The sequence below is a fragment of the Nomia melanderi genome, chromosome 14, assembly GCF_051020985.1.
Source record: "Nomia melanderi isolate GNS246 chromosome 14, iyNomMela1, whole genome shotgun sequence".
Taxonomy (NCBI): domain Eukaryota; kingdom Metazoa; phylum Arthropoda; class Insecta; order Hymenoptera; family Halictidae; genus Nomia; species Nomia melanderi.
Window position 1 is genome coordinate 8,807,988 of NC_135012.1, and position 26,496 is coordinate 8,834,483.

General features: G+C 49.6%; 1 protein-coding gene across 17 annotated transcripts in view; it reads left to right on the forward strand.

Annotated features, from left to right (window-relative positions):
- The first annotated feature begins 1,400 nt into the window (after positions 1–1,400).
- Positions 1,401–26,496, forward strand: part of dati (zinc finger protein datilografo) — an 87,797-nt gene continuing 62,701 nt past the window's right edge. For 15 of the 17 annotated variants that reach the window (XM_076373931.1, XM_076373924.1, XM_076373935.1 and 12 more), the window contains exons 1-2: positions 1,401–2,813; positions 5,906–6,016. In XM_076373931.1, coding sequence (XP_076230046.1) covers positions 1,764–2,813; positions 5,906–6,016 — 1,161 coding nt within the window. In that variant the 5' untranslated portion in view covers positions 1,401–1,763. The remainder of the gene's footprint in view (positions 2,814–5,905; positions 6,017–26,496) is intronic. The other 2 variants (XM_076373933.1, XM_076373934.1) reach the window with 1 other exon arrangement.

Below are 26,496 nucleotides of genomic sequence, written 5' to 3' on the forward strand. Positions count from 1 at the left end.
GGAATCATACACACCACGCATTCAGACACGGTGAACGAGCGGAGCGTTTTCAATCGTCTCGCGTTCGCCAGCACACACGCACATACAACACGCACATCGACATAACGGGGCTACGAACTTACTCAGGGCAAAACGGGACGAGCAGTATCATTCCGCTTAGTGTGTGGATTTCTTCTGACCCAGCGTGGAAAAGGGAAGAAAGAGATCTGAAAAAAAAACGCGCACGCACGCCGACACACAGTACTTCGACCGAGAAGAGGATTTCGCGTCCGCACCGACTGTCCTTCTCGTTCACACCGTCCGGGCTGGGCAATCCTGAATTTTAACCTGAACTTAAGTGTATGATAGACTTTAAGTTAGATAGACGAAAGAAATAGGGTGTTCTCCAGAGAGTGTCGGAGAACGTCCGCTCGAGCGCGCATCGATTCGCAAAATACACGAATCTCACTCACACACACAAACGCACACGCACACACACAGTCATACGAACAACAGACAAAGCACACACACATTACCTTACACCGATATACGTATACGTAAATGCAGACCAGAGGAAGGAGGAATTAAAGCAAGATAAAAAGAAGAGGAGCAACTGACGATAATAACGATCAAGGGAAGAATCGCCAAATCGCGTAAACGCACGTGACGAGACAAGTGACGTGTGACGTTAATCACCATCGCCGTACGGGAGACACGGATTTGACGAACGAAAGAGACCGGAGGAACCGTCGATCGCGTCGCGAACGAACGATCGCCGGTGGTATCCACGCGAGAAGAGGAAGCCAGAGATAACCGGACAAGACGAAATCGAGAGGCTGAAGAGCAGGCGACGAGCAAGAGCCCCGAGGTTAGCGGGACGAGAGACGAAGAGAGCAGCAGAAAGAGGACAACAGAGGTGTACCGAGGGAAAGAGTTTCATGAGCCAGGTAGCGGGAGGCAGCAGCAGCAGGCCCGGGAAGTCGAAGCAGGTGGCGAGTAACTGACGTTGCCCGCCGCCCACGTCGAGCGAAGATCGTCGTCCCATCGGGACGCGATATCCTGGGCTGAAAGAAGGGAAAGAAGCGCGATAGAGCGGTCGCGAAGATAGGAAGGAACGGCGGCGAGCGCGGAAGTGTGCCGGCCGTCGAGCTGCTTACCGGAAGGGGTGCGAAAAAGCGGGCAAGCTGCGCCGGAAGGGGGTAGCCCGGGCTTCTCGCGAAGGCCTCAAAATTTCGGACGCGACGGCGGCCCTGGACCTACGTGCCCAGACGCAAGCCCAATCCGACTTTGGCTTGGACCATCACCAGCAACAGCATCACCATCAACAGCAGCAGCAGCAACAACAACAGCAGCAGCCGCAGCAGCAACAACAGCAACAACATCATCAACAGCAACAGCAACAACAACAGCAGCCGCAGCAACATCAGCAGCCGCAGGGCCAAAATCCGGAGTCGCGTCCACACCATCACCTTCAACAGCATCATCATCATCAGCATCACCCCGGGAATCATCTCCACTCTGGCGATTCGGGGGGTGGGATAGGAGGTGGAGGAGGTGGCGGTGGAGCCGGTGGAGGTGGCGGTGGCGGTGGCGGAACTGGCGGCGGTGGAAGTGGCGGTGGTGTTGCTGGTGTTGCTGGAGGAGGTGCGGCCGGGTCCGAGCCGGACAGATCCGTCAGGATCCACGACGAAGACGACGAGGACATCACCGAGAGAGAGGACGAGGAGGAGGACGAGGATCCTTGCAGCTCGCCGGAACCGGACCTCGAAAACGAGCCGGAGCCAATGGAGGTTCAAACGTCGGCCGTCACTGCGGCGGCCGCGAACCTTCACGCGCTGCGACAGCATGTGTTCAAGATGTCCGACTACTGGCAGCAACCTCAGCGGGGCCCGCCTCAGCATTCGCCCGGCATACAGCACAGTCCTATCTCGAACTCTACCCAGCAACAGCAACACCAACAGCAAGTGCAGCAGATGCATAGCCCGCTCGGTCAGCAGCAGCAGCAACAACAGCAGCAGCAGACCGGCGTGTCGCAGGTGCAGCAAACCGCTAACTCGGGATTAGGGCCAACGGCCAGTCCGCAGCAACAGATGCAGCAACAACAACACGCGATGTCCATGAGCCAGCAAACGACTCAGGCAGCGCAGCATCAGTCTTCCCCGGCACCGACCACCCCGTCTCCCCAGGCGGATCATCAGAGCGCCATCGCGTCCAGCATGGCCCAGAGTCTTCACAATTTGGCCCAGGCGCAACAGACGATGTCGCAGGCGTCGAGCCCGTCGCTGACCGTCCAGGCGGTCCAGGCGGCTCAGGCGTTGAACCAGAACTTGGGACAGGCGCTGACACAGGCGCTCACGCAGAACATGCAACAGAACCTCGGTCAAACGCTGCAGCACAACCTGGCGCAAAGTCTGACGCCCAGCCTGTCGCCGCAACAGCAACAGCTGCTCAACCAGCCTCAGAACCTCAGCCAGGCCAGTCAGAACCTGCAACAGAACATCCAGAGCCAGGCGCAGAATCTGTCGCAGACGCTGCAACAGCAAGCCCAGAACCTGACCCAGAACCTCGGACAAAGTCTCAGCCAACAGGCGCTCCAACAACAAGCGCAGAACCTCACACAGAACCTGCAGGCACAGGCTCAGAACCTGACGCAGAATCTGCAGCAACAGGCGTTAAACATGGCTGGCAGCATCGCGCAGAACGGCGCCCTCGCCGGCATGAACATGTCCACCAACCAGCAACAGAACTCCCAGAACTCGATGCTGAGTCCGGGCGCGACCAGCCAGGACTCCCACGACGCCAGCCTGACCGAGAAGCTCGTCAACGAGTTGCAGGTGAGAGAACGAAACCGACGATACCGATACCGGCTCGCTCGCTCGCGCTCGAGCGAGCGATCCGTTCTTTCGATTCCCGTTTCTTTATTTCGGTTCACCTCGCCTCTCTGTTCTCTCGCGATCTCCGGGTTTGCACTCCGCGGCCGTGCTCCCGGAGAGGAGAGATAAATAACTGGGACGAGGCGACCGAGATAAAAGTGCATAATGCGCCGATAAATAGGGTCATTCACTTGGGCCGACCGACGCCGGACAATACTTCCAAACAGTTTCTGCCGGCAGCGGAAAAAGACTTGGCTCGCGGAAAATCCTGATTTCTTAACAGCATCTCGCGAATTAGTCACGCGAATTAGTCTCCTACCGCGAAATTCTACCGACAAGTTTAGAGTCTTTCAAACATCAAAAGAGCCCTGAACGAATCGTTCGATAAAAATCGCGATCATGAGCCGCTATACCGCCTTGAGTAACAAAATACGATCCTCTTTTCCAAGATTATTATTCGCCAGTAAATTATTGAGCCACTTTCCGTGATACCGCGGTCAGCGACGAGCCTACTAAAAAGCTTCCGGCAACCGAAGCGCAGTTTTATCGTTCCGCGACTAGATATCAACACGCAGTTGCGAAACGTTACTCTCATACGCGAGGTTCCGCTTCCGAATATCGAAAACGGGCCTGAAAAATCATCCGGCGACACTTAAGGGGTGTCTTTACTTTGAAACATCGCGATATCCGCGAGCAGCCGGGACGAGGCTTTAAAGGAGCGTCTCGGGTGTGAATCGGGATGCGTGCGAAGCATTGCGGTCGGCTTAACTGGATGACTTTCGATAAATCGTGTCGGATCGTCGACAATTTCGCCGACTGTTTGAATCCGCGACTGTACCCGAGATACACTGACCATGGTTCACGCATATCGGAATACGTTGACTTCACAACACGCGCTTACCGCGAGAACGAACAAGAGAGAGAGAGAGAGAGCGAGAGACAGAGAGAGTGTGTGTGTGTGCCTGAGAGAGAGCAAGATGGAGTGATAAGGAGAACGAGATGGTGCGAGCAAGAGGAAGGGAAAGAGAGCCTGAGAGAGAGAGAGAGAGCGAGAGAGAGAGAGACAGCCAGAAAGAGAGCGAGAGAGAGTGAGATGGTGAGTGAGTGAATGTGGACGGGTGCTCGCGCGCTAGCCAGCTAGCGGAGTAAGCGAGCGAGCAAGCGAGCGAGCGAGCGAGCAGCCAGGCGGGCAGGCAGGCAGGCAGGCACGCACACATTAGAGTCACGGGGCCACAAATGCAAACGCGGCCCACGCACACCGATGCGAGGAGATGCAGATACGTCGTCTCTCGGGGTTCTTGACCCGCGCAACACAGATAATACTATACGCATACGTCATACGGTACGCCGAGAAGATGTTCTCGAGAAAATATCGCGGCGTGCTTCTGCGATGCCACAGTCCCCGCGAGCTTCGATACGAGGAAACTAAGTAAATATATCCCCGCGGATCCGCTTCGGGGTCTCTCGCCGCTAATAGCGATCCGAACGTTTTCTTTTCCCCTCTTTCGCCGTTCTTTTTTTTATTCTCCTTCTCTTTATCTCTCTCTCTCTCTCTCTCTCTCTCTCTCTCTCTCTCTTGCGCTCTCTCTCTCCCTCCCTCTCTTCCACCCTTTCTCTCTCTTTCTCTCTACCCTCCCTCTCGACCCTCTCCTCTCATGTGATTCTCATTCTTTCTTTCTTCCCTTTTTGTTTCTCGTTGTTCATTGGTTTTCGCCGCGTGTGCTTTTCCTTTCTTCGAACTGACTGCCGTTTTCACGCGAGAGACTCTCTTTCTCGTTTCAAGTGCCGCCGGCCACGGAAATTTTACGACGGAATTATGGGGAACATTGATAGCGGACTGTCTCGCGATTTTGTTGTAGGATGCACTGGAACGTACTTGGGATTCTTTTTACTTTCTCGCGGTTTTACGGTTTTTAGAGAGATCGTCTCCTTTATTTCTTGATGCGCCGATGATTTGATAAATCGACGACTTTCAAGATTGAATTATACAGCGACGATGAATCCCCGATAGCGAATTATCGTTTGAAAAATGAACGTCTCCGATCGGCGCGATCGTAAGATGAGTTTCTTAATTATTGATTAGAATGGATTAGCTATTCCTTGGCTTTTAATGGAAGACATCCTCGTTTTTTGAATCGCATTCCTTCGCTGATTAATGGAGATTCTTTTTAATACTTTAACGTTCCGATTTTCTGCGATATAGCAGTTTAAAGTGATTGGTTTATGTTAATTATCGGGAACTATTTCGGAACGAATGGGAATGTCGGATCGATATAATGGTCGTGAACGAAGTCTATCGAAAGAAGGCAGACTCTATCAATGTTAACATTCCCTATCAATTTCCCGTGGCTAATTTCAGTGTTCCGCATCACGCTCTACAGTTTGTTCAATCTAAACATGTACGCGTAATTATTTTTTATCGTTCTCCATTACAAAACACACAGAAATTATTCTTCGTCGGCGGGACCTCGCTAGAGAACTTGAATTTTTAACGACATTCACCATTACCTTGAGACGGCTGACAAACTGAAAATTAATAAGAGGACAGGGGACCGCAGAAATCTTCGTGGACATTAAACTTTTATATAGAACTAATCTGCTTTTATATTTAAAGTCCAATCAAATCCAATTCACAGTAACGAGTGGCATTAAAAATATAATGCATCGCATTAAAAGATGAACGTAACAAATAACCAGCTACGTTTCACGTGACACTGTCGAACCAACGAAAACATCGACGTTATAAATAATAAGAACCTCGTTCGAACGAAGATCATCGAAGAAATTTCAAGTTCTCCGTGAAATCTCCCCCGTGAAGATCATTTTTATTCGAGTAAAAAATTAATCGCACCTGCATACAGGGGAATCCGCACCGAAGTTTCTCGTCGGTGGAGATCGCGCGAACGACATTTCCTTTCCGCGACCGCGAGCCTCGAAGACCGAACCGCGAATTCAAGTTTCGAGGTAGCCCAGGCGAATTTTGTAATAGCGGTTTAACGGAAAAGGGGGCAGCGGAAAGTAAACTAACACGAGCCTCCTGTCTTGCCCGATAGTCTCGTGCCTCTGCGGCGGGACTTGGCGGTGCGGGAGGCGCCGGCGGAGGCGGAGGAATGGGCAACATCAGCGAGCGCACCCTCGAGGAATGCTGGTCCACCCTGCAACGAGTGAGTTGAACACTCAGCCCGTTCACGAAACCCCTTTTTTATAATATTCTTATATCTCCCAGTCACACGCAGCTTCCTCTAACCTGTCACTGTTATCTTTCCGCCGTTTTATTTCGTAGACGCTCAGTGCTATCTTTATTATTTTATTTATTTGCCAACAAACACACGCAAACGCACACAAACACAACATACAACAGAAACCCTCCCGCACGTCTCAAAGAACGATCCGTTTTGACGTTTACTATATTTTTCACTCTTTATTTCTCCCTCCACTTAACAAAGCGAACCTTGGGTTAGCCTCGATGTCGATGTCACTGTACTTTGTTCCATTTCTTTTTTATTTTTATCATTGTTCCAATTTAATTTTCATGTTTGCGTTAGTAGACACTTGTTGTTGTTGTTGTTATTACTATTATTACTATTACTATTATTATTATTATTATTATTATTATTATTATTTACCTTACCGCTGCTGGCATGCTGCTCTACGTGCGTGTATGTGCTTCCGTATGATTTTCGTTTCTGTGTTAGACTACCGTAAGGATTGCCTGTTTGCACTATGCGCCGTCGACGACGATCGAACGTTGCCGTGTTCTCGTCCGTGGATCGTCGACGGGCACACGAACGTGAAATGGTATTAGGTCGACCGCTGTGGCGGTTCGAGATCGATCCTCTAAGAAGGGAAACCGACGGTGTTCCCGAAGATCGCGAGCGTCTCGACGACGAAAACCGCGTCGCCCCGAGGAAACGGTATCTGGTGCCTGGTCGGTGGTCAGGACGCGAGACAATAACCGCGTTTAATTGTTCCATACGCGTATTCCACGCACGACGCAACCGATTTAATGGGACGGCCCGTCACGATCGATAGTACACGAGTAAGTACGCCGCGTATATGGCCGTTGTCCTTTTACGAGGCAGGACCGAAATGAAGGGAAAGGAAGCACCGCTAACGAGCCGTGAATCGAGTCGGGAGCTAACCGTTCGACGCGAAAGAACGAGAGACATCCCGCGAAACGAGGATCGTCGAACGTCGCTCCGGACAGACGGAGACGGCGGAAACAAAGAAAATACTGGAACGGCGGCGGCGCGAGGGGGGAGAGGGTCGAAAAGAGAAGTCCGCGGAAAACTTTTAAATTCTCGTGCGGAGTACGAAGCAACAATTTGTTTCGCTAAGTAGCGGCGCGAGGTTCTTTTGTTTTTGCCACTTCTTTTATTCCCTTCGGGAACGATGGGCGAAGGGTGGCCAGAGGGGAGCGGGGCTGAATGGAAAGGTGGAGGGACGAGGTGGTTAAAGGAAACCGCACCGCCCCCATCCGTCTGTTCGTCGGCCACCACCTTGAAAGCGAGTCGCGCGAGGCGAAACTTTCAGAAAATCGCAAAAACGCCGCGCGATGGCGAAGTTTTCGCGTTTTCCCCGGATTTAATTAAAACATTCGCCTCCTTTGTGGCGTTCTGGCCGCGGGTCTCCATCGGTAGGGACAAAGTGTTACGAGCGTCGCGTCCCCGAAACACTTAGAACCCTTTTAAACCCGGCCAACGCTCGGTGATTGATTAGCGGGACAAAATCGCGCATCTTTTTTGCGGTTAAGTCGTATTCGTTTATTTTTCGAGAATGAGATATTGCTTCGAACGAAGGTACGCAGCTGTCGATATTCTCTTCTTGTCGCTGGAGGACATTATTTCGGAAAGTTTTAGGTTTCTCTTTGATTTAATTGCAGAATTGTTGGTTGTTGGTGAGTGCCGGAAAGAATGGTTGGATATCAAGGCAGAATTTCCTTAAGTCTTGGAATTAATTAGGAAGAATCCTCGCTTAAATCACAGTTCTTCGCAGCGTACCATAATTTAAATCAATACGCCGCAATACGGTGAAACGTTGTTTTTAACAGTATTTCTTGTTATCGGATCAGAAATTGACCTCCCTCTTCAATTAAACGTTAACTCGGGTTCAGTCCCATTCACGAAACACGAATCTATCGTCCCAATGATGGGTCTACAATAATCGCGCAAAAACCGCGTTGCATTTCAGTACAGTTGCGTATTCAGTACACATGGAAAAAAAAGGAAAACCGATGTGTTCCGTTTCAGTAATTTAAACAACCCGCTACCGCTCGCTGTAAAGGCGCTTATTAAAAGGAACGATGGGAAATCCTGATACGAAGGTATCGAGGATCCTTAGTTCCCCATGAATAGTAATTTCTCGGATTGAAACTGGCATTCAGCCCTTAATCCTCCCTTTCCTGAAAGGCGAAAAGGGGGAAAAAATGTATATTCACCGTGGCCGCTGAGCAGGATCGTCGGAAACATCGATCCGGGAAAGTGACAATTATAATCCCACATGCGTGGAAGTAAGTGGCGGTGCGAATCGTGGGAAAACAAAGGGCGCGAAGGAAGATGGAAAGTCGAAAACATTAATGCGGCGCAACGTTGTATAAACACTCGTCGCCGAGCGGGTTCTCATGGGCTCCGCGATCGGGGAGGACAATGTACATACACAGAGCTAGAGAGAGAGAGAGAGAGAGAGAGAGAGAGAGAGAGAAAAAAAGATTGAAAGAGAGTAAGAGAGAAAGAGAGGAAGAGTGAGAGAGAAAGACAGAGTGAAAGCGGTTTTTGTTCTTTCGTCGGCACGAAAATTAAAATCCAATTATTTCGACACCTCTGCCCGACCCTCCGGCGATTCAAATGAATTTTTTGCGCGAACTCTTTCCCTCCAAATCTCTCTTTCACCCTGCTCTTTAAACCGGTTCCGTGCCGAAGCAAAGGTAACGTTACACACTACCCTTGACCGATCCGGAGTCCCAATCTCGAATCGACGACAGCTGCGAGCAGCCGGAACTAAAACGCGCGTGGAAACGAGGAAGACGATGATGGAATGGTAACGAAGAAGAAGGAGCCGTTGATGAATAAAAATGTTATTAATCGAACGAAATTCTTGTCTCCTTAACTCAAAGCGTATAGAGCAATTTTTAGTATCGAGCGGAATACAGACGTAATAAATTTAATGCAGTATGTATTATTTATCGAGTTTGATAAATTTCACTGAATTAATTCTATTTTAATGCCAACTCCATTGTTTCTCTAATGTCTGGCGGAAGTTACTTTCCCGCTTTCGCTTGGAGTGGAAAAAGCGCGAGAGTTAAATAATAGTGGTTATGCAACAGGGAATAGTAAATGATAGTAACTTTTTATATAACCTGCTGCAGTAGAAGAATACCAGAAAAAGGAGTTAAATAATTGATTATCTTATTCCATTGATCGATATAGTCACACGGAAAAATATATTCAATCTTTTCTGCACTATTAACGAGGGGATGATCTAAAATTCACTGTAGCAGATGATTAGGTTAAACACAAAAATCAAACTTCACAAGTCGCAGAATTCCCAAGAAAATTCTCTAAACCGGACACATCAGAATCAAGCGTTCAATCATGGATCCCACGAAACGAATTGAAACGCGACTGTAATTCCGCGATGAATCCAACTACGTTATCAAGATAAGCTCGAAGACGCGACAGCGGCAGAGAGAACAGACAGATGATTCGGAAGGTGCGTGCTTCCCGAACAAAAGATTCGCAGATTCTTCGAACGCAACCCCGTACGCGCGTCTTTCTCACGTTCGCATCCCTTTCGAGCGTAACTTTTTTTCCACCGTTTCGGCCTCAGCCCCGTGGCGGTTCCATCCGTGTTATTTAAATAACGGTGTTCTCGCGCGTGCCATTGTTTCACTAACCCTTCTACTATTACGGAGAAGGGGGGGAGGGGAGGGCGGGTTCTCTGTTTCGGGACGGAGAAGAAAACTCCGTAGGATGAAAGATGGTGAGGGGTGCGGAGGGGAAAGACTTCCGTGCCGTTGAGCCGTTATGGCGAACGCAAAATTACGACATCTCAAGTCCAGGGGCAACCATAGCCGCTTCTCCGGCTAGAGCCCAACAAAGTTTCACCGGCTTTTCAGTAATTTTCTATGATTTTCAGATCGCATGATCGCTAACAATAACGTACCGGCCCCGTGCCCGCCGTTAAGATCATCCTCCTAATCGAATTGTTCGATCTTCGGCGGAACACCGGCGAATTCTAAGGCGAATTGTAGCGAAAAGATTGAGGAACTGCGGGGGTTGATCGTACGATTTCCAAGAAATTTCTCTGTAGCCTCGTGCAGTTCCAATAGGTATAAGAAAGCGGGCTTTTGCGGCTTCCAAAGTGTTTGCGTCTTTGAGAAATCATTGCTGTGTTTCAATGAGTACTAAAAGAGCGTTGAAAGGATGATTTGTGTATTAACTACCGGAGTAGTTGATATATAAATCGTTATAGGACAAACATCCTATTGTAAAGAAAGAAATTGATGAACGAAAAATTTGAAATCTAATCTAATCTATCAGGAGGCATTCCGAAGTGAACTCCAATCAATTTTTGTGAATCTCTTTAGTAGCTAAAATCAATTCAAACATCCTCAAACGCGCTTCTCCAGATATCGTTCATTCTTACATTAAAACGGTTCTGTCATCAACTTTTCAATCGATCTCAAAAAACTGGTCCTCATTAAATCACCGACGTTCGTCGAGAACCGCGCCCGATTCGCAGGTCCAAAAATACGGCACGCGTGAGCCCCTGTTCTCGCGTGGCGCGACGTTCGCAAAAAGGTGGAAAATTACAAGGTATCGGAATGGACGGTGATTCGAGTAATAAATAACATGTCGAAAACGCGCGGACGCTGGAAAAAAGAGACGCGAGGAGGAAGAAAAAGGCACGGGTACGCGCTCCGCCGCCACCGCCGCCACCGCCGCAGCCGCAGCCGCCAGAACGTTCGTAGTTGTACGCGGCGCATACGGTTCTTTCTTTCTCTTCTTTTTTCTCCTTCTTCGTCGTTCGCTGGCTCGCGGTTCCGCCATGACCTACCCCAAGCGGTCGGCTGGAAAAAGAAGGAGAAAAGGGGGATAGAGGGAGAGAGGTGCGTGACGGCGGGCTGGAAAACCGTGAGAGCGAGCGGGACGGAGGAAAGAAGGAGAAAAAGGGAGAAAGAGGGGACCAGGGGTGTAGGAGAGAGGAGCGGGGGGGAAGGAGGAGAAAGAGAGAGACGGCCCGCGCGCCCACACACGGCTCGGGCGAAGTTGCAGCGCGGATCACTACCGCGGCCGCGAGAGGAGCGCGGCGGGCCGCGCGAAACGAAAGAAGAAAGGAGACGGCCGAGGAAAACGAGAGGGCGAGAGACGCTCGCTGAACCGAGTTTATTCTTTGTGTCGCGCGTATGGCCGGCAGCTTTTTTTTTATCGTTCGTTGACTCCACGCCGTTCTGCAGCCGCAGAGAACGCGTTCGCCACATCGCTCTGCCGCGATAAGATTACAGCTCTCGCAGGGGCGGTGGTCGCGCGCCGCGCTCTCCGACGCGGCGAACGATTTCCGCGCGATTTTCGTTCGGCACTGATCTCCCGTGGATCTTATAATCGTTTCTTCCCGTCCTCTGGGCGAAATTCGTGTTTGTCCCATCGAACGAGTCGGATCCTGTCCCGCCTTTCTCCTCGGTCGCGACGATACTCGATTTATGAACCGGTGGCGAACAGATGACTGGTCGGTAATCGGATCTCCGGATCGCTATAATTCTATATGTTTCACATGCCACTGTTAGAATGGCCGCTAACGACGTCTCTTTCGAGGCTTCGAGCTCTAACGTTGCTAGACGCTTCAAGAAGATTTGCGTTTGAGACGTGAGTCATTCCGTGGGTCAGCTTGTTGTATTCGACGAGTGACCCGTCGATAGGACGAAAATTAATGGAGCGATTTGACGAGACGGGTCTAATGAAAGCTGGCTTTCATTAGATCAGTCAGAATGCGAATGATGCGAGTAATGGATTGGTAGGTTATTTTATTGTTCCGTATAGGTTCGTAGTCTTTGGAGCGTTCCAGGCAGTAAAATACAAATTACTGGTATTACTGTCCTCGTATTGTATTACAAATTTCTATTTCATAGTAGAAGATTTCTCCGAGTTCCTTAATGTGTTAATCTCGGTAATCGAACCTCAGCGAACGAACCTCCGACCGAAGATCGAGTTCCATCAAAATGATAATTCACTGAAACAGCATATTAGTTATTCAAAGAACGCTCTGAAATTATAGTCCAGTCCTGGTAATAATTGAAACAAGCGTAACAGTGTGAACGATCGACGTGAGATTCCCTCGCGTAATCACCGGGTCCGAAATCGCGGCGACAATCAGAAACGACCGTAATACTCGTCGGAGCGGCCGAAGACGCGTCTCTTAAACGTCCCATCAACGTTTCCCTCGCGGACGTGCCCCCGAGGTACCAGCGCACGCTTCTTCCTATTTAAGGATTACGCCATGTAATTTACCGAACTTATCGAGTAACCGTTATCCAACGCGCGAGCGGTAATTATTGCGAACTGGAGACGAGACGGCAGCGGTACGCGGCAGCCATTAACCTGTACAGGTTCCGTTCAAACGCGAAACATCGAGACGCGAGAGTCGCCGGGATATCCAATCGCGGTGCATCCAGACGTGCCGGCACGTCCGGCATCAACCCTCTTCTCGAGCGAACGAAAATATAAAAGGAAAACGGAAGAAAGCGAGTGCGCGCGGGACAGGGGACTGCGACAGGATTTCGTGGATCGGCCGGGAGAGGAGTCGAGAAATCTCGGCGGCCGGTCGGAAGAGAGATCGCGCGCGTATCCCAGAACCTTTCCTCTCCTCTGGACGGAGCTGCCGCGGCAAAAGATCGTTGCCCTTCTAAATATAAGTTTGCAAAATCGAACAGCAAAACTGCGGAGTTTTGCCGTGGTCTGTGCGGCTCTGTGTGTATATTGCCGGTAGATCAGTCCCCTTCTTCTTCTTCATCTCGTCTTCTTCTTCCTCCTTCTCTTCCTCCTCTTCTTCTTCCTCTTCTTCCTCTTCTTTTTCTTGTACTTCTTCTTCTTCTTCTCCTCCTTCTTCTCCTTATTCTTCTTCTTATTCTTCTTCTCCTCCTCCTTCTCTTTCTCCTTCTTCTTCTTCTTCTCTTTCTCCATCTCCTTCTCCATCTCCTTCTTCTTCTTCTTCTTCTTCATCTTCTACTTCTTCTCATCCTTTTTCTTCTTTTTCTCCTCCTCCTTCTTCTTCTTCTTCTTCTTCTTCTTCTCATCCTTCTTCTTCTACTTCTTCTTTTGCGGGCTACACGTCGCTCTCGCGCTCCTCTTTCTAGCGTGTCGCTTGGTCCTCCTCCGCCAGAGCGTATCCTCTCTCGCTGCTGCTCTTTCTCTTTCTATTTCTCTTTTCCTCTGTCCCTTTCTTCCTCTCTCTCTCTCTTTCTCTTTCTCCTTCCCTCCTACTCTCTCGAGCCGGAGCCCATATCCACCACCTCCTTCGGACCCCCTCTTCGGCTTCCTCCGACGCCGATCCCCACTGTTCCCTTGCTCCGTGACCTCGAAGGCCTGCCGAGACCGCTCTTTCGTTCGACTCGACTTTCGGACAAAATTCGCCCGCTCCCCTGAAACGTAGTCGTAGGTCAGGGATCCGGCCCGGCCACCACTCTCCGCCTTCTTGCACGTTGAAACGGGAACCGGAGGATGGCCCGGGACCCCCTTTTCGTCAAACGGGACCTCGGGCCCCGGAGCCACAGCGAACATAGTACGAATTCGTATGAACGAAAATTTCGCGAGCTCGCAGTTAAGTGAATTGAGCTGTCAATGTGAACTAATGGACTTTGCAAATTATGCTACAATTCATACATTTTTAATTGTATCTTTTTCATTCGAATACATTAAGTAATTGTGCGGATTATAATGAATTATTGCTCTCGCAAGATATTTTCGAAGTCGTGAAATTTAAAATCAGTATCGTAATCTAAAGAATGAGTTTAATGTATAATTGAATTTGATTATTTGAACGCGGACTCCGGTTAATTGAATGAAAAGTTACTAGTGGAAGAAATTAGTGGTCTTATTATGGATATAACTAGCTTAGTTATGCGAACAGTTTGTCCCTCAATGAGTTCCTATAAATAGGGTTCTAGTGTAATGAAACAGATAATGTTACAGACGTTAATTGGATGTTATAAAAATAATTGTCGCGTCAGATTATTTTTCATCTTCGAAGAAGTTCCCTTTCGCTGTCCAATGTTATTCGATCGAAATCTGCGGATATTCTTTTCGCATTCGATGCACATACATATTGTTCCTGATAATTTCCTGGCAAGTGTTGACAGTCGATTTTTTATGGAGATGATAAAACAAGGCGGGGAATGCTGTTTACGATGAAAAGAAACCAACGAGGAAAGGTCCGCGGATTCGTAACGATCGGAATGCAGTTGAAAAGATTATTTGACGTTAGAGCTACCACGGCGATCAAAACGGCTCGTTAAATGGTTTCTTACGCATATTCCGTAACCGCGCGATCTTTTCCAACTTTTATTGCAACACGTGAATGGATAAAACGATTAATTCATTCATTTACGCTTACCCGGGGATCAATCATTTTTCAGCATACAAAGTAAATACGCGTTAATAGTCCGCCGACAGTTCTGTAGTCAATATATCTTCCCATTCGTCGTAACTTTCAACTCGAACCTGCAATATTAATCTTTCAATTGCTCGAATAGTATATTCTCTATCAATCGTCTGCACTCTCGATCATCGAGGCGCGTTAGAAACCTCTTACATCGTATCAAATCTAAAAGAACCGACCAACAAATCTCAAGTGAACAGTTCCCGAAAAGAAGACGTCGCTGCAACGTCTCCGAACCTCCGCGAAAAAAGCAGTGCAACGTCCCTGTGTCGCGCGGGCCGCTTCGCGGAGCCAAAAACGCGGTCGTTAAATCGCGCCCAGCCTCCTCCCGAATTATTGATGTTGGCCGTTTATTTCCGACGAAAGTAAAGGCGTATTATCTCGGGTAAAAAGCGACGGGCGAGGCGCTCGCCAGGGAAACAAGACGGAGGAGAATGATCAATTCCGCGAGGGGAGCGCGGAATCCGGCTGCGACGTGTCTCTACGGGTGGCGTGGGGCCGGGGACAAGCACGGGGAGGCCGATGCGCGAAACGTCGGAGATAAAAAAATCCGGTCGCGTGGAAAAAATAACCGAGCCCGGAATCTGGGTCAGCGGGGCTGTGCAATCGCGATGTGCCAATGTCAGTCGGCGTAGATCGCAAGGCCGGACGAAACCGTGAGGAGCCGCGGAAAGCTTCGCGGATCGCCCGCCGACCCTGTTCACCGGGCGAGGAAACATTGTACGGATTAAAGGACGAGTTACTCCGAAAAACGAAAACGAAGGATCGCGCGAGAACGCGCGTCGAATGGCTGTACGGCCGGGGGAAGATCGTAGGAATCCGCAATCGCGGGTCGCAATAACGCGCGGCTCAGCTTGGAATTTCGAGCGGACGGGCTTTTTTTCCGTGCCGCGAGGCGCAACACAACGCTCGTCCCGTAAAGCGGCCGAAAGAGCAAAGAGCGCGCGCGGAGCGTGCACGTTGCAGCGGCGAGCGGGCCGGCGTCATCGTCATCGTCATCTCGTGCATGCGTGGGTGAATAGCCTGGCCGGTCTCGAGCAACAGAGAGACGGTACCGAGGGAACGGAGAGAGAAACAGCGGGAAACAGTGTTCGAGAGAGACCGAGCGAGAGGATGAAAGTAGAGAGGGGGGCAAAACCTCGAAGGGGGAGAGACCGCGGCGCGAGAGAAACCAACTGAAAGGGGGAGAGAGAGAGATAGAGTGGAGGAACAAGGCGAGCGAGAGAAGAGAGAACGGAATGAGAAGTTATGGCGGAAGAAAGACACAACGCTCGGAGAGAGGAGGGGCCAGGACGAGAAAGAAAGACTCCGGTTACCGCTCCGTACCCTCTCTCCCCCAGTCTGCCACCGGTTACTCTGAAAAGTCTAGATTTCGGGTCCTTGAACCCCTATCGCAGCATTGAATTCCGACCGCCGCCGAATTGTAGGCGGAGATCGGTCGACTTTCATCCAGGGCCACCGGCTCGATCCTCTGGGCCAACTGTCCGGGCCAACTGTCACCGACCCGAGGTCCGGGCCGTCGGGGAACACGCGAAACCCTGCGTACCACAGGTCGGGTCGGGCGGTTTCGAAAGGGGGGCTTCGCGGATCATCATCCCTGCTAGGGACACGGGGTATAGGTGAAACGCGTACGCGGCTCTCGCCGTCAGCGGGATAGGAAAGACGCAACCCCACTCCGTGCACTCGTGGATCCGCTCTGGTAGCTTCTCGAGGCGAGTATTCTACCTTCGGACCTTCGCGCCAGTGCCCCCCACCGGCCGGTATCCGGCCAATCGGCCGCGAGGACGCCGGCGTGAAGCCTACGCGACGGCGGGCAGGCCGATTCTCGCCGGCGCCCCAGCATTTTATACGGAAAAGACTCTTTAACGAAGCACAAGGTGCGCACGCACGACCAACTTCACGCGACACCACGCGCGCACCGCGTCACACGCACACGGGGAGGCGAGAGTGCGACGAAGACGACGACGACGACGACGAAGACGACGACGAAGACGAAGACGCCGACGGAGACAACGACGACGACGACGACGACAACGACGACAACGACGACCAAGACGAAGACGACCAAAACGGAGACGAGGACCGAGGACCGTTGACAGAAACCACGTTTTCTTCCATTTCCATCTCTATCTATCCCCGCCCCCCTCTTTTTCTCATTCTTTCTCTCTCTTTACCCTTGTCTCCCCGATCCGCTCCTTCTGTACAACCTCCCTCCTACCCCCGTCGAAGCGACACCGTATTTTTACCGGCGACTGGATCGCGAGGACCGAGACAACGCGAGAGAGGGAACAAGACCGCGAGAGAGCTCGTAAAACGTGGGAGACACCCGATCGGGACCGGACCGCGAGACCCGCTGATGGGACCCGGCGAAGGACCAAGTGGACCCGGAAGAACGATGCCGATCCGGGAGGACTGAGGGCGGCGAGCAAACCGCTGAGGAGAGGTTTCGATGTATCGCGGCCGCACCGCGCACCGGGCAAAGGGACATCGGCGGCGGCGCGGCGCAACGCAGCGACAAAACCACGGAGAGGATGAGTGACAACGTGCGCGGCATTGACAGCTGACAGCGCGCGAGGAATTCTCTTCGTTCCTCCTGCACACCGCGACCGGACACACGTCTCCATCTGTGCTCTCTCTTCTCCTCTTCGTCTTCGGTGTCCCGCGTGTCCCCGTCTCGGATCGAGTGTGCTCTCCTCCGGTTCTCCTGCATCGTGCGCCAGCACTCCGTTTTGCGTCCCCGGTACTCTCTTCTCCCGTGGTCATTCTCCTCCTCTTCTCCACCTTCTCCTCCTCCTCCTCCAGATCATCTTCTTCTTCTTCTTCTTCTTCTTCCTCGTCCTCCTCCTTCTTCTCCTCCTCTTCTACTTCTCCTTCGTCATCATCCACCTCCGGACCCGTACTTCGCCGCCCCCACCAAGTTTAGCGACCGCGCCGCGAAGTGCCGAACGATGAACTCGGGCAACAGTGTGCCATATTTTGTGATCTTTTTACCTAGCTCCTACCACCGCGTTTTAACTGTGATCCACCTACTCTAGAGAAAACCGTGTGTGCACGAGGAAGAGGAGGTAAGGATCCAACGATACGATACGCTAACTTCTAACCAGACGCGGCGTGGCCAGGCCTCGAGGTCTTGGCCCGACAAAGAGTCTCGCGCCGGCGTACGCTATCGGGATTCGGTATTGTTTCTTTTTTTTTTCTCTCTCTCGTTGTGACGTTTACGATCGAGGGGATCGCGCGCGCACGCGCGGGACTCTTTATCGCGGAGGATCCTCTCGCGGAGAGATTCCTGGAGACGGAACGCGCCGTTCCGCGGAATCGCGTACACGCCGGCGTGCACGCGCATTCCAGAACGAGGACGACGCGCTCCTTCGAGCGCGAAACACCGCCAACTGGATCGACACGAAGTCGACGTGTCTCGCGGGAGAAAGATCCTTTCGTCTCCCCCAACGGGAGAAACGTAGAGCCGCGGCCCGTTCCGCGCGGCCGCTCTCTCGAAATCGAGACTCGGCTCTTGTTCAAGCTCGAACGCACAAAGAAAGTATTCGACTCGACGGGGAGAGGGCGGGGACAACGGCGATTCACCTCGATCGCCAATAATCGATAGGATTTTTATAATGGGATCCTTCCTTGGATCTTCGACTGTTTCTTCGTGGAAATTTACTCGAATTTTGAAACGTTATTATAAATTTTATATCGTTCGCTTGGTGGCTGTTAAGGTTATAGCTGTGTAGGCATAAGAGGAATATGATTTCCTCGGTTTTAATAGTTGCAGTTCGGAGAGAAGGGAAATGTGAATTAATCAGTTTCGTTTGTTGTTTCTGGGGTTACTTTTGATCCTGCAAAAGAATATTCATTCGTACTTGGTTTGGTGTAAGAGTGTAGTTGTTCGTCGAATAAACGATCATTTTTTATCAGTGACCGACGCTCTGGAGGAAAAATATCGTACCTGGTTTTTCCGTCGCCGAAGCAGTAAAGTTTCACGAAGCTCAAACACTGAATACAAATTAATTCGCGTAATTGCTTGTAAAAGTAACTTTGCCAATTTTGTCGTATCGTTATGAAGTATCATTCGGTTTCCCTTAATCGAGTGTCGGCGAGGCGCGTTAACGGAGATACAGGATTCACTTATGATGACACTTGATTAACGAGCAAAAATTAAATAGGGAAATAACGTCTTCGATCGGAAAAACAAAACGACGGAAGAAATCGAGTATAAAATTTGTAGTAGTGCAGAGGGGTAACAAAGAAATCTGGTTGATTTTAACAGAATTATGTCCGGCGTTACGATCCCGTACAAGAAAGATCGTAAAATTTATTTTAGTTCACTTTTAAGCGGAACAAGAAACGAAATCGCGATTGTCAGGGGATTCGCGGTGCTGGCCAGCCGAACGTGTTAACCACTTGCGCTTCGAATGATCCATGTTGTTGCTAGGGGAAGGGGACCGCGGCTGATGCGCGCGGATCGGAAAAAAACTTCAATTAATTTTCTCGAAAGCGCCGACACCGGCGAAGATAGAATTTATTAATAAGCATTGCGCCGTTCGCGTTCCCGTGTGTCCGTGCATCTTTGCCTAGTCACTCCGATCGCTGTAACACTGTACCATTTATCCGTACGTTCAACTGCGGTACAGTCATTTAGATAATTATACCTCTATCGATAATATAACTTACTCGAACAGATCACGCAGGTATTTGAACAGCATTCCAATCATTTCATTTAAATACGCGATTTAAAGCGTTCTAACGTTATCGAATCTTCCGATCCAAGATAATCGAATGTTTACACACGAAAATTGTCGACGAGAAGGAAAAAGACAGTCAAAGGAAACAGAAAACGTAATTTTCACACATGGGGAAGGAAGATTTCACCCGAAGGACTGCTGCAATTCAGCTTAACCACTTCCAATCGTAAAATTTATTTGAGTCACAGACAGACACAAATTAAAATTAATTACCAGCGCCAGTGGTCAAGACGACCAATTAAACGACGATCAAACGGAATTCGTTTCGGTCTTATTTTTCTTCTACGGCTAGGCGCATTCGACGCAAAAATTAAACCGGAGGATCTGTAACTAGACGCATTCGATCTTCCAAAGGTTCTTTAATCAAAATAGCATCTACAAAATATCAAATCCCTTCGTACTCCAAATTAATTTTTGGAATATTCTTCTCCATAAATAACATATTTAATAACGTCCTCAATCGTCGTAAAGATAAAACAGCGAACAAAAACAGATGAAAATACTGGAAAAATGAGTTTTCAACGTTTATTCCGAGCACCGATATTCCTTCCTCGAGTGAAGACATCTATTTCGATACATTATCGCATACCACAATTCATAAAACGCAGCTCTCGAATCATCTGGTCCGCGACATGGTTTTCGGTTTGGCAGCGGAATCGCGTCGATCCCCGACCTACTCCAACCGGGAGACTGATACGACCTCCCGTGGAGGCTCGTCAGTGGTCGTCGGTCGCGTTGGAACGTGTCCCGAACAGTTTCGTGCGGCTCTCTCTCCCTCTCTCTCTCTTTCTTTCTCGCTCTCCCTCCCTCTCTCTCCCTCCCTCTCCGTCCGCGGCGCGCGTACCGCGAGGCTGTGGGATTTTTCGCGATTCCTCGAGGTACGGACGCGGCGCAGTCTCGAGCGGAGCTTCTAAGATGGAGAGAAACACGATTTGCATGTGGCGCGGAGAAAGAGAGAGGCTCCCGTCTGCGAGCGACTCACAGAGTAGAGCGGCGAGAGGGGGTGAGGCAGGGGGCCCCGAGTAAGACGGAGGACAAGAGAAGGAAGAAGAGGAAAAGAGAGAAAGATAGAGACGGATCGGTGGAAATGAAGGGAAGGGAGAAGGAAACAGGACGCCGCTGGTAGGAAAAGAGTAGATAAACGGAGAGAGATAGGCGGCGCGAGTATATGCAGATCGCGGCGGAGAACGGTCAAAGAAAAATTCCTTCGCCGGCAAAAACTCGACCCTTTGGTCGCGGGAGCCGTGGGAAATTTCGTTGGTCCCGGCGCGCGAGCGCGCGCGTTTCAAGAGGGAGCCGATTCGAAACGCGCCTCGCCCTCTCCCCCCGAAGAAAACGGTTCGCCCGCGGAGGATCATCGATCGGCGGTTCTAAGTGTTCGGTGCTCTTCGGGATCGAGCTTTCGTTTCGTTTTCTTCTCTCTCTCTCTCTCTCTCTCTCTCTCTCTTTCTCTCTGTTTCTGTGTATCTCGTTTTTTCCCCTCCTTTTTTCGAGACTCGATCGAGTTGAACGACACCGGTGGCGAACGAGACAGCCGGGCTTCGAGAAATGTCAAGAAACACGAGGCGAACAACAGCGTCGTCGTCGTCTCCGCCGCCGCCGCCGCGAGAAGCGAGAGAAGCGAGAGGAGAAAGAGAGCCCGCCGGACAGACGGAAAAGGAGAAGGAAAGGGGAGAGAGAAAGGAAATGTGTGTGTGTTGTGTTGTGTGTGTGTGTGTGTGTGTATGTGAGAGAGAGAGAGAGAGAGAGAGGGAGAGAGAGAGACGCGGCAGACGTGGCAACGGCGCGAATGCAGAATGCACGCTGACATAAAACATACATATATGCAGGATGCAGCGGGCAGCATCCGAGCGAGGGGCTTCTCTTCTAGGAGTGAACTGGCCGCGGCGGCGACGGACCCGCCGCTGGTCGCGGGTTTTACTCTGAAACGGGACGGGCCCGGGCCGCGACCGTTGTTCCCTTGAAAACCGTCCCCCTCGTTCCACGCAGCATTCGATATTTATCGCGCGGACAACGCTCGCTGAATACCGAGATCGCTTCATTTCGCCGCCGCTTTTCCCGCCCCGATCGCCTGCTCGTTCTTTTCATACGCGATCGGGTCTGGATACGCTACGGCGATCGAAATAATTGGAGGTTTCTACCGTGGAAACGCGGTCCGGAGAGTAAGAGCTCTATACGCGATCGTAACGGTCTTCGATCGAGGTGTATTCCGAGGTTTCGAGGGTTATTCGTTTTAGAGATTTCCTGATAAGATAGATTGGATTCGTGGATTGAATTGGTGATTAGATTTTATTAATTTGCTTTAGCTTTCTGTTTCGTTTGGATTGTGGATACGATTGGATAGGTATTGTATTTTGATTTTCAGGGATCGTTCGAGGTCTAGTCGTGTTTTTTTGGAAGCCTTGGTGTTGTTAGAGTATTCGGGAGATTATAGTTTGTTCGGGTATGCGAAGAGGTGGGTTGGTATCTTGGTTTTATACTTTTTGAAGTACCTGCGTTGGAATCGTTCATAAGGTGAATATATTTTTATTCGATAACTCATTCGATGTTAGAGACCGTTCGGCGTCTAGGAGGTCTGTAAATCCTGGATAATACATAAACACGCGGTCGGCTCGTCAATTGCGCTACTCGATTCGCAGTTCATCGAAGCCAACAGAGATTTAAATGATTTTAATTCCGGCGTGAATGGAACGCCGCCATTTATGGACTATCGATTCGTTTGAAGAATCACAAGATTCATGAAATAACGATTTTTAATAGATTTCCCTTAATTTCCTTGAATGTCGCCACTGTTGAAAATATTCGCACATGATTTCCATTGATAACATAAGTCAGGTAAATCCGATACGTTGACTAATAGTAGCCACTCGATTCTTAATAAAGAGGTTATACAACAGTATTTTCCCAGCTCCGATAATAGGAGAGATACAAACGATAAACTGGATTACATTTTTCCTCGGCACACAATTTTCTTGAGCAACATCCTCGAAACCAATTAAAAATAATGCTTATCTTCATTAATATTGTATTATCCACCAATTTAAAATAGCCTGCAGAAGAATTGAATCCAAAGAAACCTTTTACCTTTTGTTCTCTCAACGAAAAATTCTCCACTCCAAGGTCGATAAACATATAAAAAACAATTTCGCGTCTAACGATAACACACTTGGCGCTATAAAGATTTCAATGATGCAGAAAATCGAGTATAGTTAGGTGGAACGCGCAAAATGGGGTCGTTGACACGCGAGAGCGCCGATTTTTCGCGCGATCGCCGACCGAGTTGTAGCACGGCTCGATATTTTCGGCCGGCTTCGAACCCCTTTCTTTTATCTTCAAGCGTAGCCGGTTGAACGAGGGAGGGAAGGGAGGAGAGGGAACCATCGCATCGTGGCTGCTGAACCTGACCTCCGACAATACACGCCGGCGTCGGCGGCATTCCGTCCAAGCCTTCGCGCGCGCGGCTCGGCCACTCTTTCCTCTCCTCTTCCCTCTGCCTCTCGCGTGCTGGTTATTAAAATAAATTAAAGATCGCGAGGGACCGTCGCGACCCTTCTTTCTTTCTTTCGATACGGTTCCACTTCCGACGAACCGTTCTTTCTTCTTATTCTTCTCGTAAGCTCAACTTGGCAATCCTCAAGCCTCTTCTGATCTAATTGTAATTCACTTCGTCGACATTACGGTACAAAATAATGTAGTCCTTTTCGGTTTTAATCTTTGATATTTGTATATTTTGAAGAAAGTGTTCATAAGAAAATTTTCTTTTTTATTGAGATTGTTCGACGATGCTACTTTGAATGTACGATCGAATTGGAAATTGTAGCAGGGTCGAGTCCGAAGATACTTCGCGAAGAAATTTCGCGAAAACTCTGAAACAGTCAGCGGCCACCGAAGGACATCAACTTCTCCTTTGTCCTTCGGCCGTGATTTGTACGCTGTTACGCGAATGGCTTCAGGGTCGTCTCCGGTGTCGAGGATTCAGCAATCGGTCGTGCACTCGGTCAAGGTTGCGCGATTATCGGCGCGTTAGTACCTTGCTGATCGGCTGTGCAAACGCTCCGCGGCGATACCGAACGACGCCTCCTGTCATTCTCGGATGAAATAGTCTCTCGAGTTCTTCGCAGGTTCTTGAAACCGCTCGCGAGAGAATTTAATGGTCAGCAGCCTCTTGGAAGTTGTCGTTCAAATAGAAACGCGGCTCTTGATGAGTCTTCCGCTAGTATCGTGTGTCAATCGAGGATCCTTTACGATACCGTAAAAACAATATTTCTATTCTTTAAGCATGCGTTGCGACGAGCTGCTCGTCGTCTTTGAAGATCGTTGACTTTCTGAACTTTATGCGAATGGACGCTCAATGTCTGATATCTACGTAACATCTAGTTAGTACACATCCTATAGAATTGTCGGTTGAAAAGATTAATATTTAAGAAAATGGTCGGCAATTGTATTCAGATATTTTCTTAAAAGTAAATCATGGCTTGATGTTCTTACGCTAGAATGTTTCGATGCAGACGTCTGCTAGGCGTAAGATAATGCAGATATTAACTGATAAGTGAGAGCTTTTATCACAAGGAAAAAAATTCTTCTGCTTTAAAAAGAAGGCGAGGGACAGTGTGTCGATTTGTTACAAAATTTTGGAAAAGATGGAAGATATTATTGTAGGAGATATATCTTGAAAACACTCGAAATCTAAGCAAAATATATTGACCTCTAGTAGCAAACACTAGAAGATAACTTTGTCCTCTTAGCCTGATTGTTCTACCCATTTGAAAAGCAGTCGGGACAAACAAATTTAACTCTCTCTAAATATCTACGAAACAGCGAAACACGTGGGACATTATGCCTGTAATTAAATGCTGAAGAATACTGCTGAGACTTGGAATATTTCAAGGAACGTTAAGCCCATGAATATTACACTCCTTTAAAACAAAAGAAAGCAGAACCATACTTCAATTTTAAAGTTACGGAGTTTTTCAAGTAGTAACACTTCTACGCCACGAGGAAAATCATATCAATCGACAGAGAATAGTTACCCTGATCACGAACGGTATATGAAGCCTTAAAAACAAAGATTCGATAGATAGGACATTTTCCGAACCGATCACGAGCGATTTAGCCCCGATACTGATTATCGATCCGCCATCTATTCGCTCAGCATTCTTTCCTTGTCTTTTATTTCCGATGAACAACGATAAGACGAGATCGAACCGAGATCGGATCAAGATTCATAGTATGCGCACGTACGTTACAAACAACTGAAGAATATTTAATCGAACCGAGAGCAAATCGAGACCCGATAGCGTGTATCAGGCCTCAGAGCGCGCGATGGATCTAGCTTGAAAATCGCTGCGTCCCGGAGCTGATGTCCTCCATTTCAGCGAGCGTTCGGGTAGCGTGCGTCCATAAGAGTGCGTCGGCTCGCGTGGAGCGAAAAAGGACGGCGCACCGTGCACGCCGTGGCACGCGATGTCAGACGAAAAGCCAGCGAGAAGAGCGAAAGAAATGATATTCCGCGGGACTGTACTGGCTGAACTGACCACGGACAAACCCGTTCATATTGTCTTACCTTCCCGCAGCCGCGGCCGCTGTCTGCGCGTCGGCGTGTCGGCTGTTAGCATACGTATGATATGATAAAAAAAATACTCTGACGCGAGCACAAGGTTACTGCCACAGGCCAGTGATACGCACCACCCCACCAAGGCTGGCCGGCGTCACTGGCGATCGCCTCAGACGGAAAAAGGCGATTCACCGTTGTCGACGAGCTTCGAAAACTTTTTCCTTTGACTTCTAATTCCTAACTCGAAACGGAGACTTGAAATTGGACATATTATTTGATCGAAGGTAAAGATTGGTCAGTTGCTTGAGTCATTTGAAAGATCGATTAGGTGGAATTTCTATTTTACAGATTTTTGTTTGTGATGTGAATTGTGAATTTTATGTCGGCTGTTTAGGATATTACGTTAAATCGTTCAGGTTATGGGAACATTGCCTTTAAATTCTTTTCCATATGTCAGACTTCAATTTCACCTTTGCGATAGGCACCTCTGCACCGACTCGCTTCGCGAATTCTTCCGTGATGCTAACGATCGATAATGACAGTAATAATATCCTTATGGCGGACATTAAGCCTGCAAGAGTCATGAGGAAAGTGATGAGAAGCGAAATATAAAGGCTGGCATAAAAAATAATTTGAAAATAATTAATGCATCGTGTGGCATTCGAGTCGAGGGAACGGAGAAACTTGGAAGAATGAAATGAAATGGAGCGATTATGGAGAGAACTTCATTAAGTCCGAAGAATCGAAAGCCTTCGACTGACAATTATCAGTAAAACGTAGGGGAATGCTTCCTCGACGCTACTTTCAACGAGAACAGTCGGAACGACCTCGATGCGTTCCAGAAAAAGAGCCTTCCCGAACTTTCCCAACCACGTGAACCATTCAGGACAAAGATCCCCGAAAACAGTGCCGCGAGCTCCGGGTTCCCGTCTTCGCGGAAACAGTGAACTTACGCGTTTTATCTCCGTCTCGGATGACAATACGCAGAGGGCCTCGCGCAGCGTACGGTAACTGTTACGGAAACGAGCGACCACCACTGATAAGTTGCCTCTTTGTTCCTCCGCCTCGCGGACGGGCATGCATGCGTGCATACGCGCGCTTAGCCCGAGAGGAGGTTGATGCATTAAGAACCTCCGCGAGCATCGGCTCAATTAATATCTCGTAGTCGCGTTCGCGGCGCGGCGCGGCGGTTCGAGTCCTCGAGATTGTGGTTCTGCAACAGGCCGGCGGCCGTGCGCGCGGCCCGAACATTGCAAAAAGAAGGAAAGAGAGGAGGAACAGCGGGATGAAAAGGCGGTTAGGAGGAGAGAAGGAGGTACAGGAGGAGAGGCAGACGGCGGAGGCAGAGCGGAGAACTAGCGCGTAATCCGACACGTTCTTACATGGATGCAGCTGGATCTTAAATTCAATACACACGTGACGCGCTTTTTCCCGCGGACTACGGTGCGCCCGGCGATCGGCTCGCTCGTTTGCTCCGTCGCTGCGCCGGATAATTACTCGTCGCGTCGTCGTGGGCCCCGCGATCGATGGCCAATCATCCCGGCCGATTAAGATAACCGCGCGGCCTAGAGAAACCGGCGCGCAATCTTCGCGCGAGTCAATGGGCGAACCGTTACTCGGCAAAGGATCCGGCGGGGACCGCTGCGATTCGTCCGCATGCAAAACTAGACGACGCCGCGCGGTCGTCAAACCGCTCTCC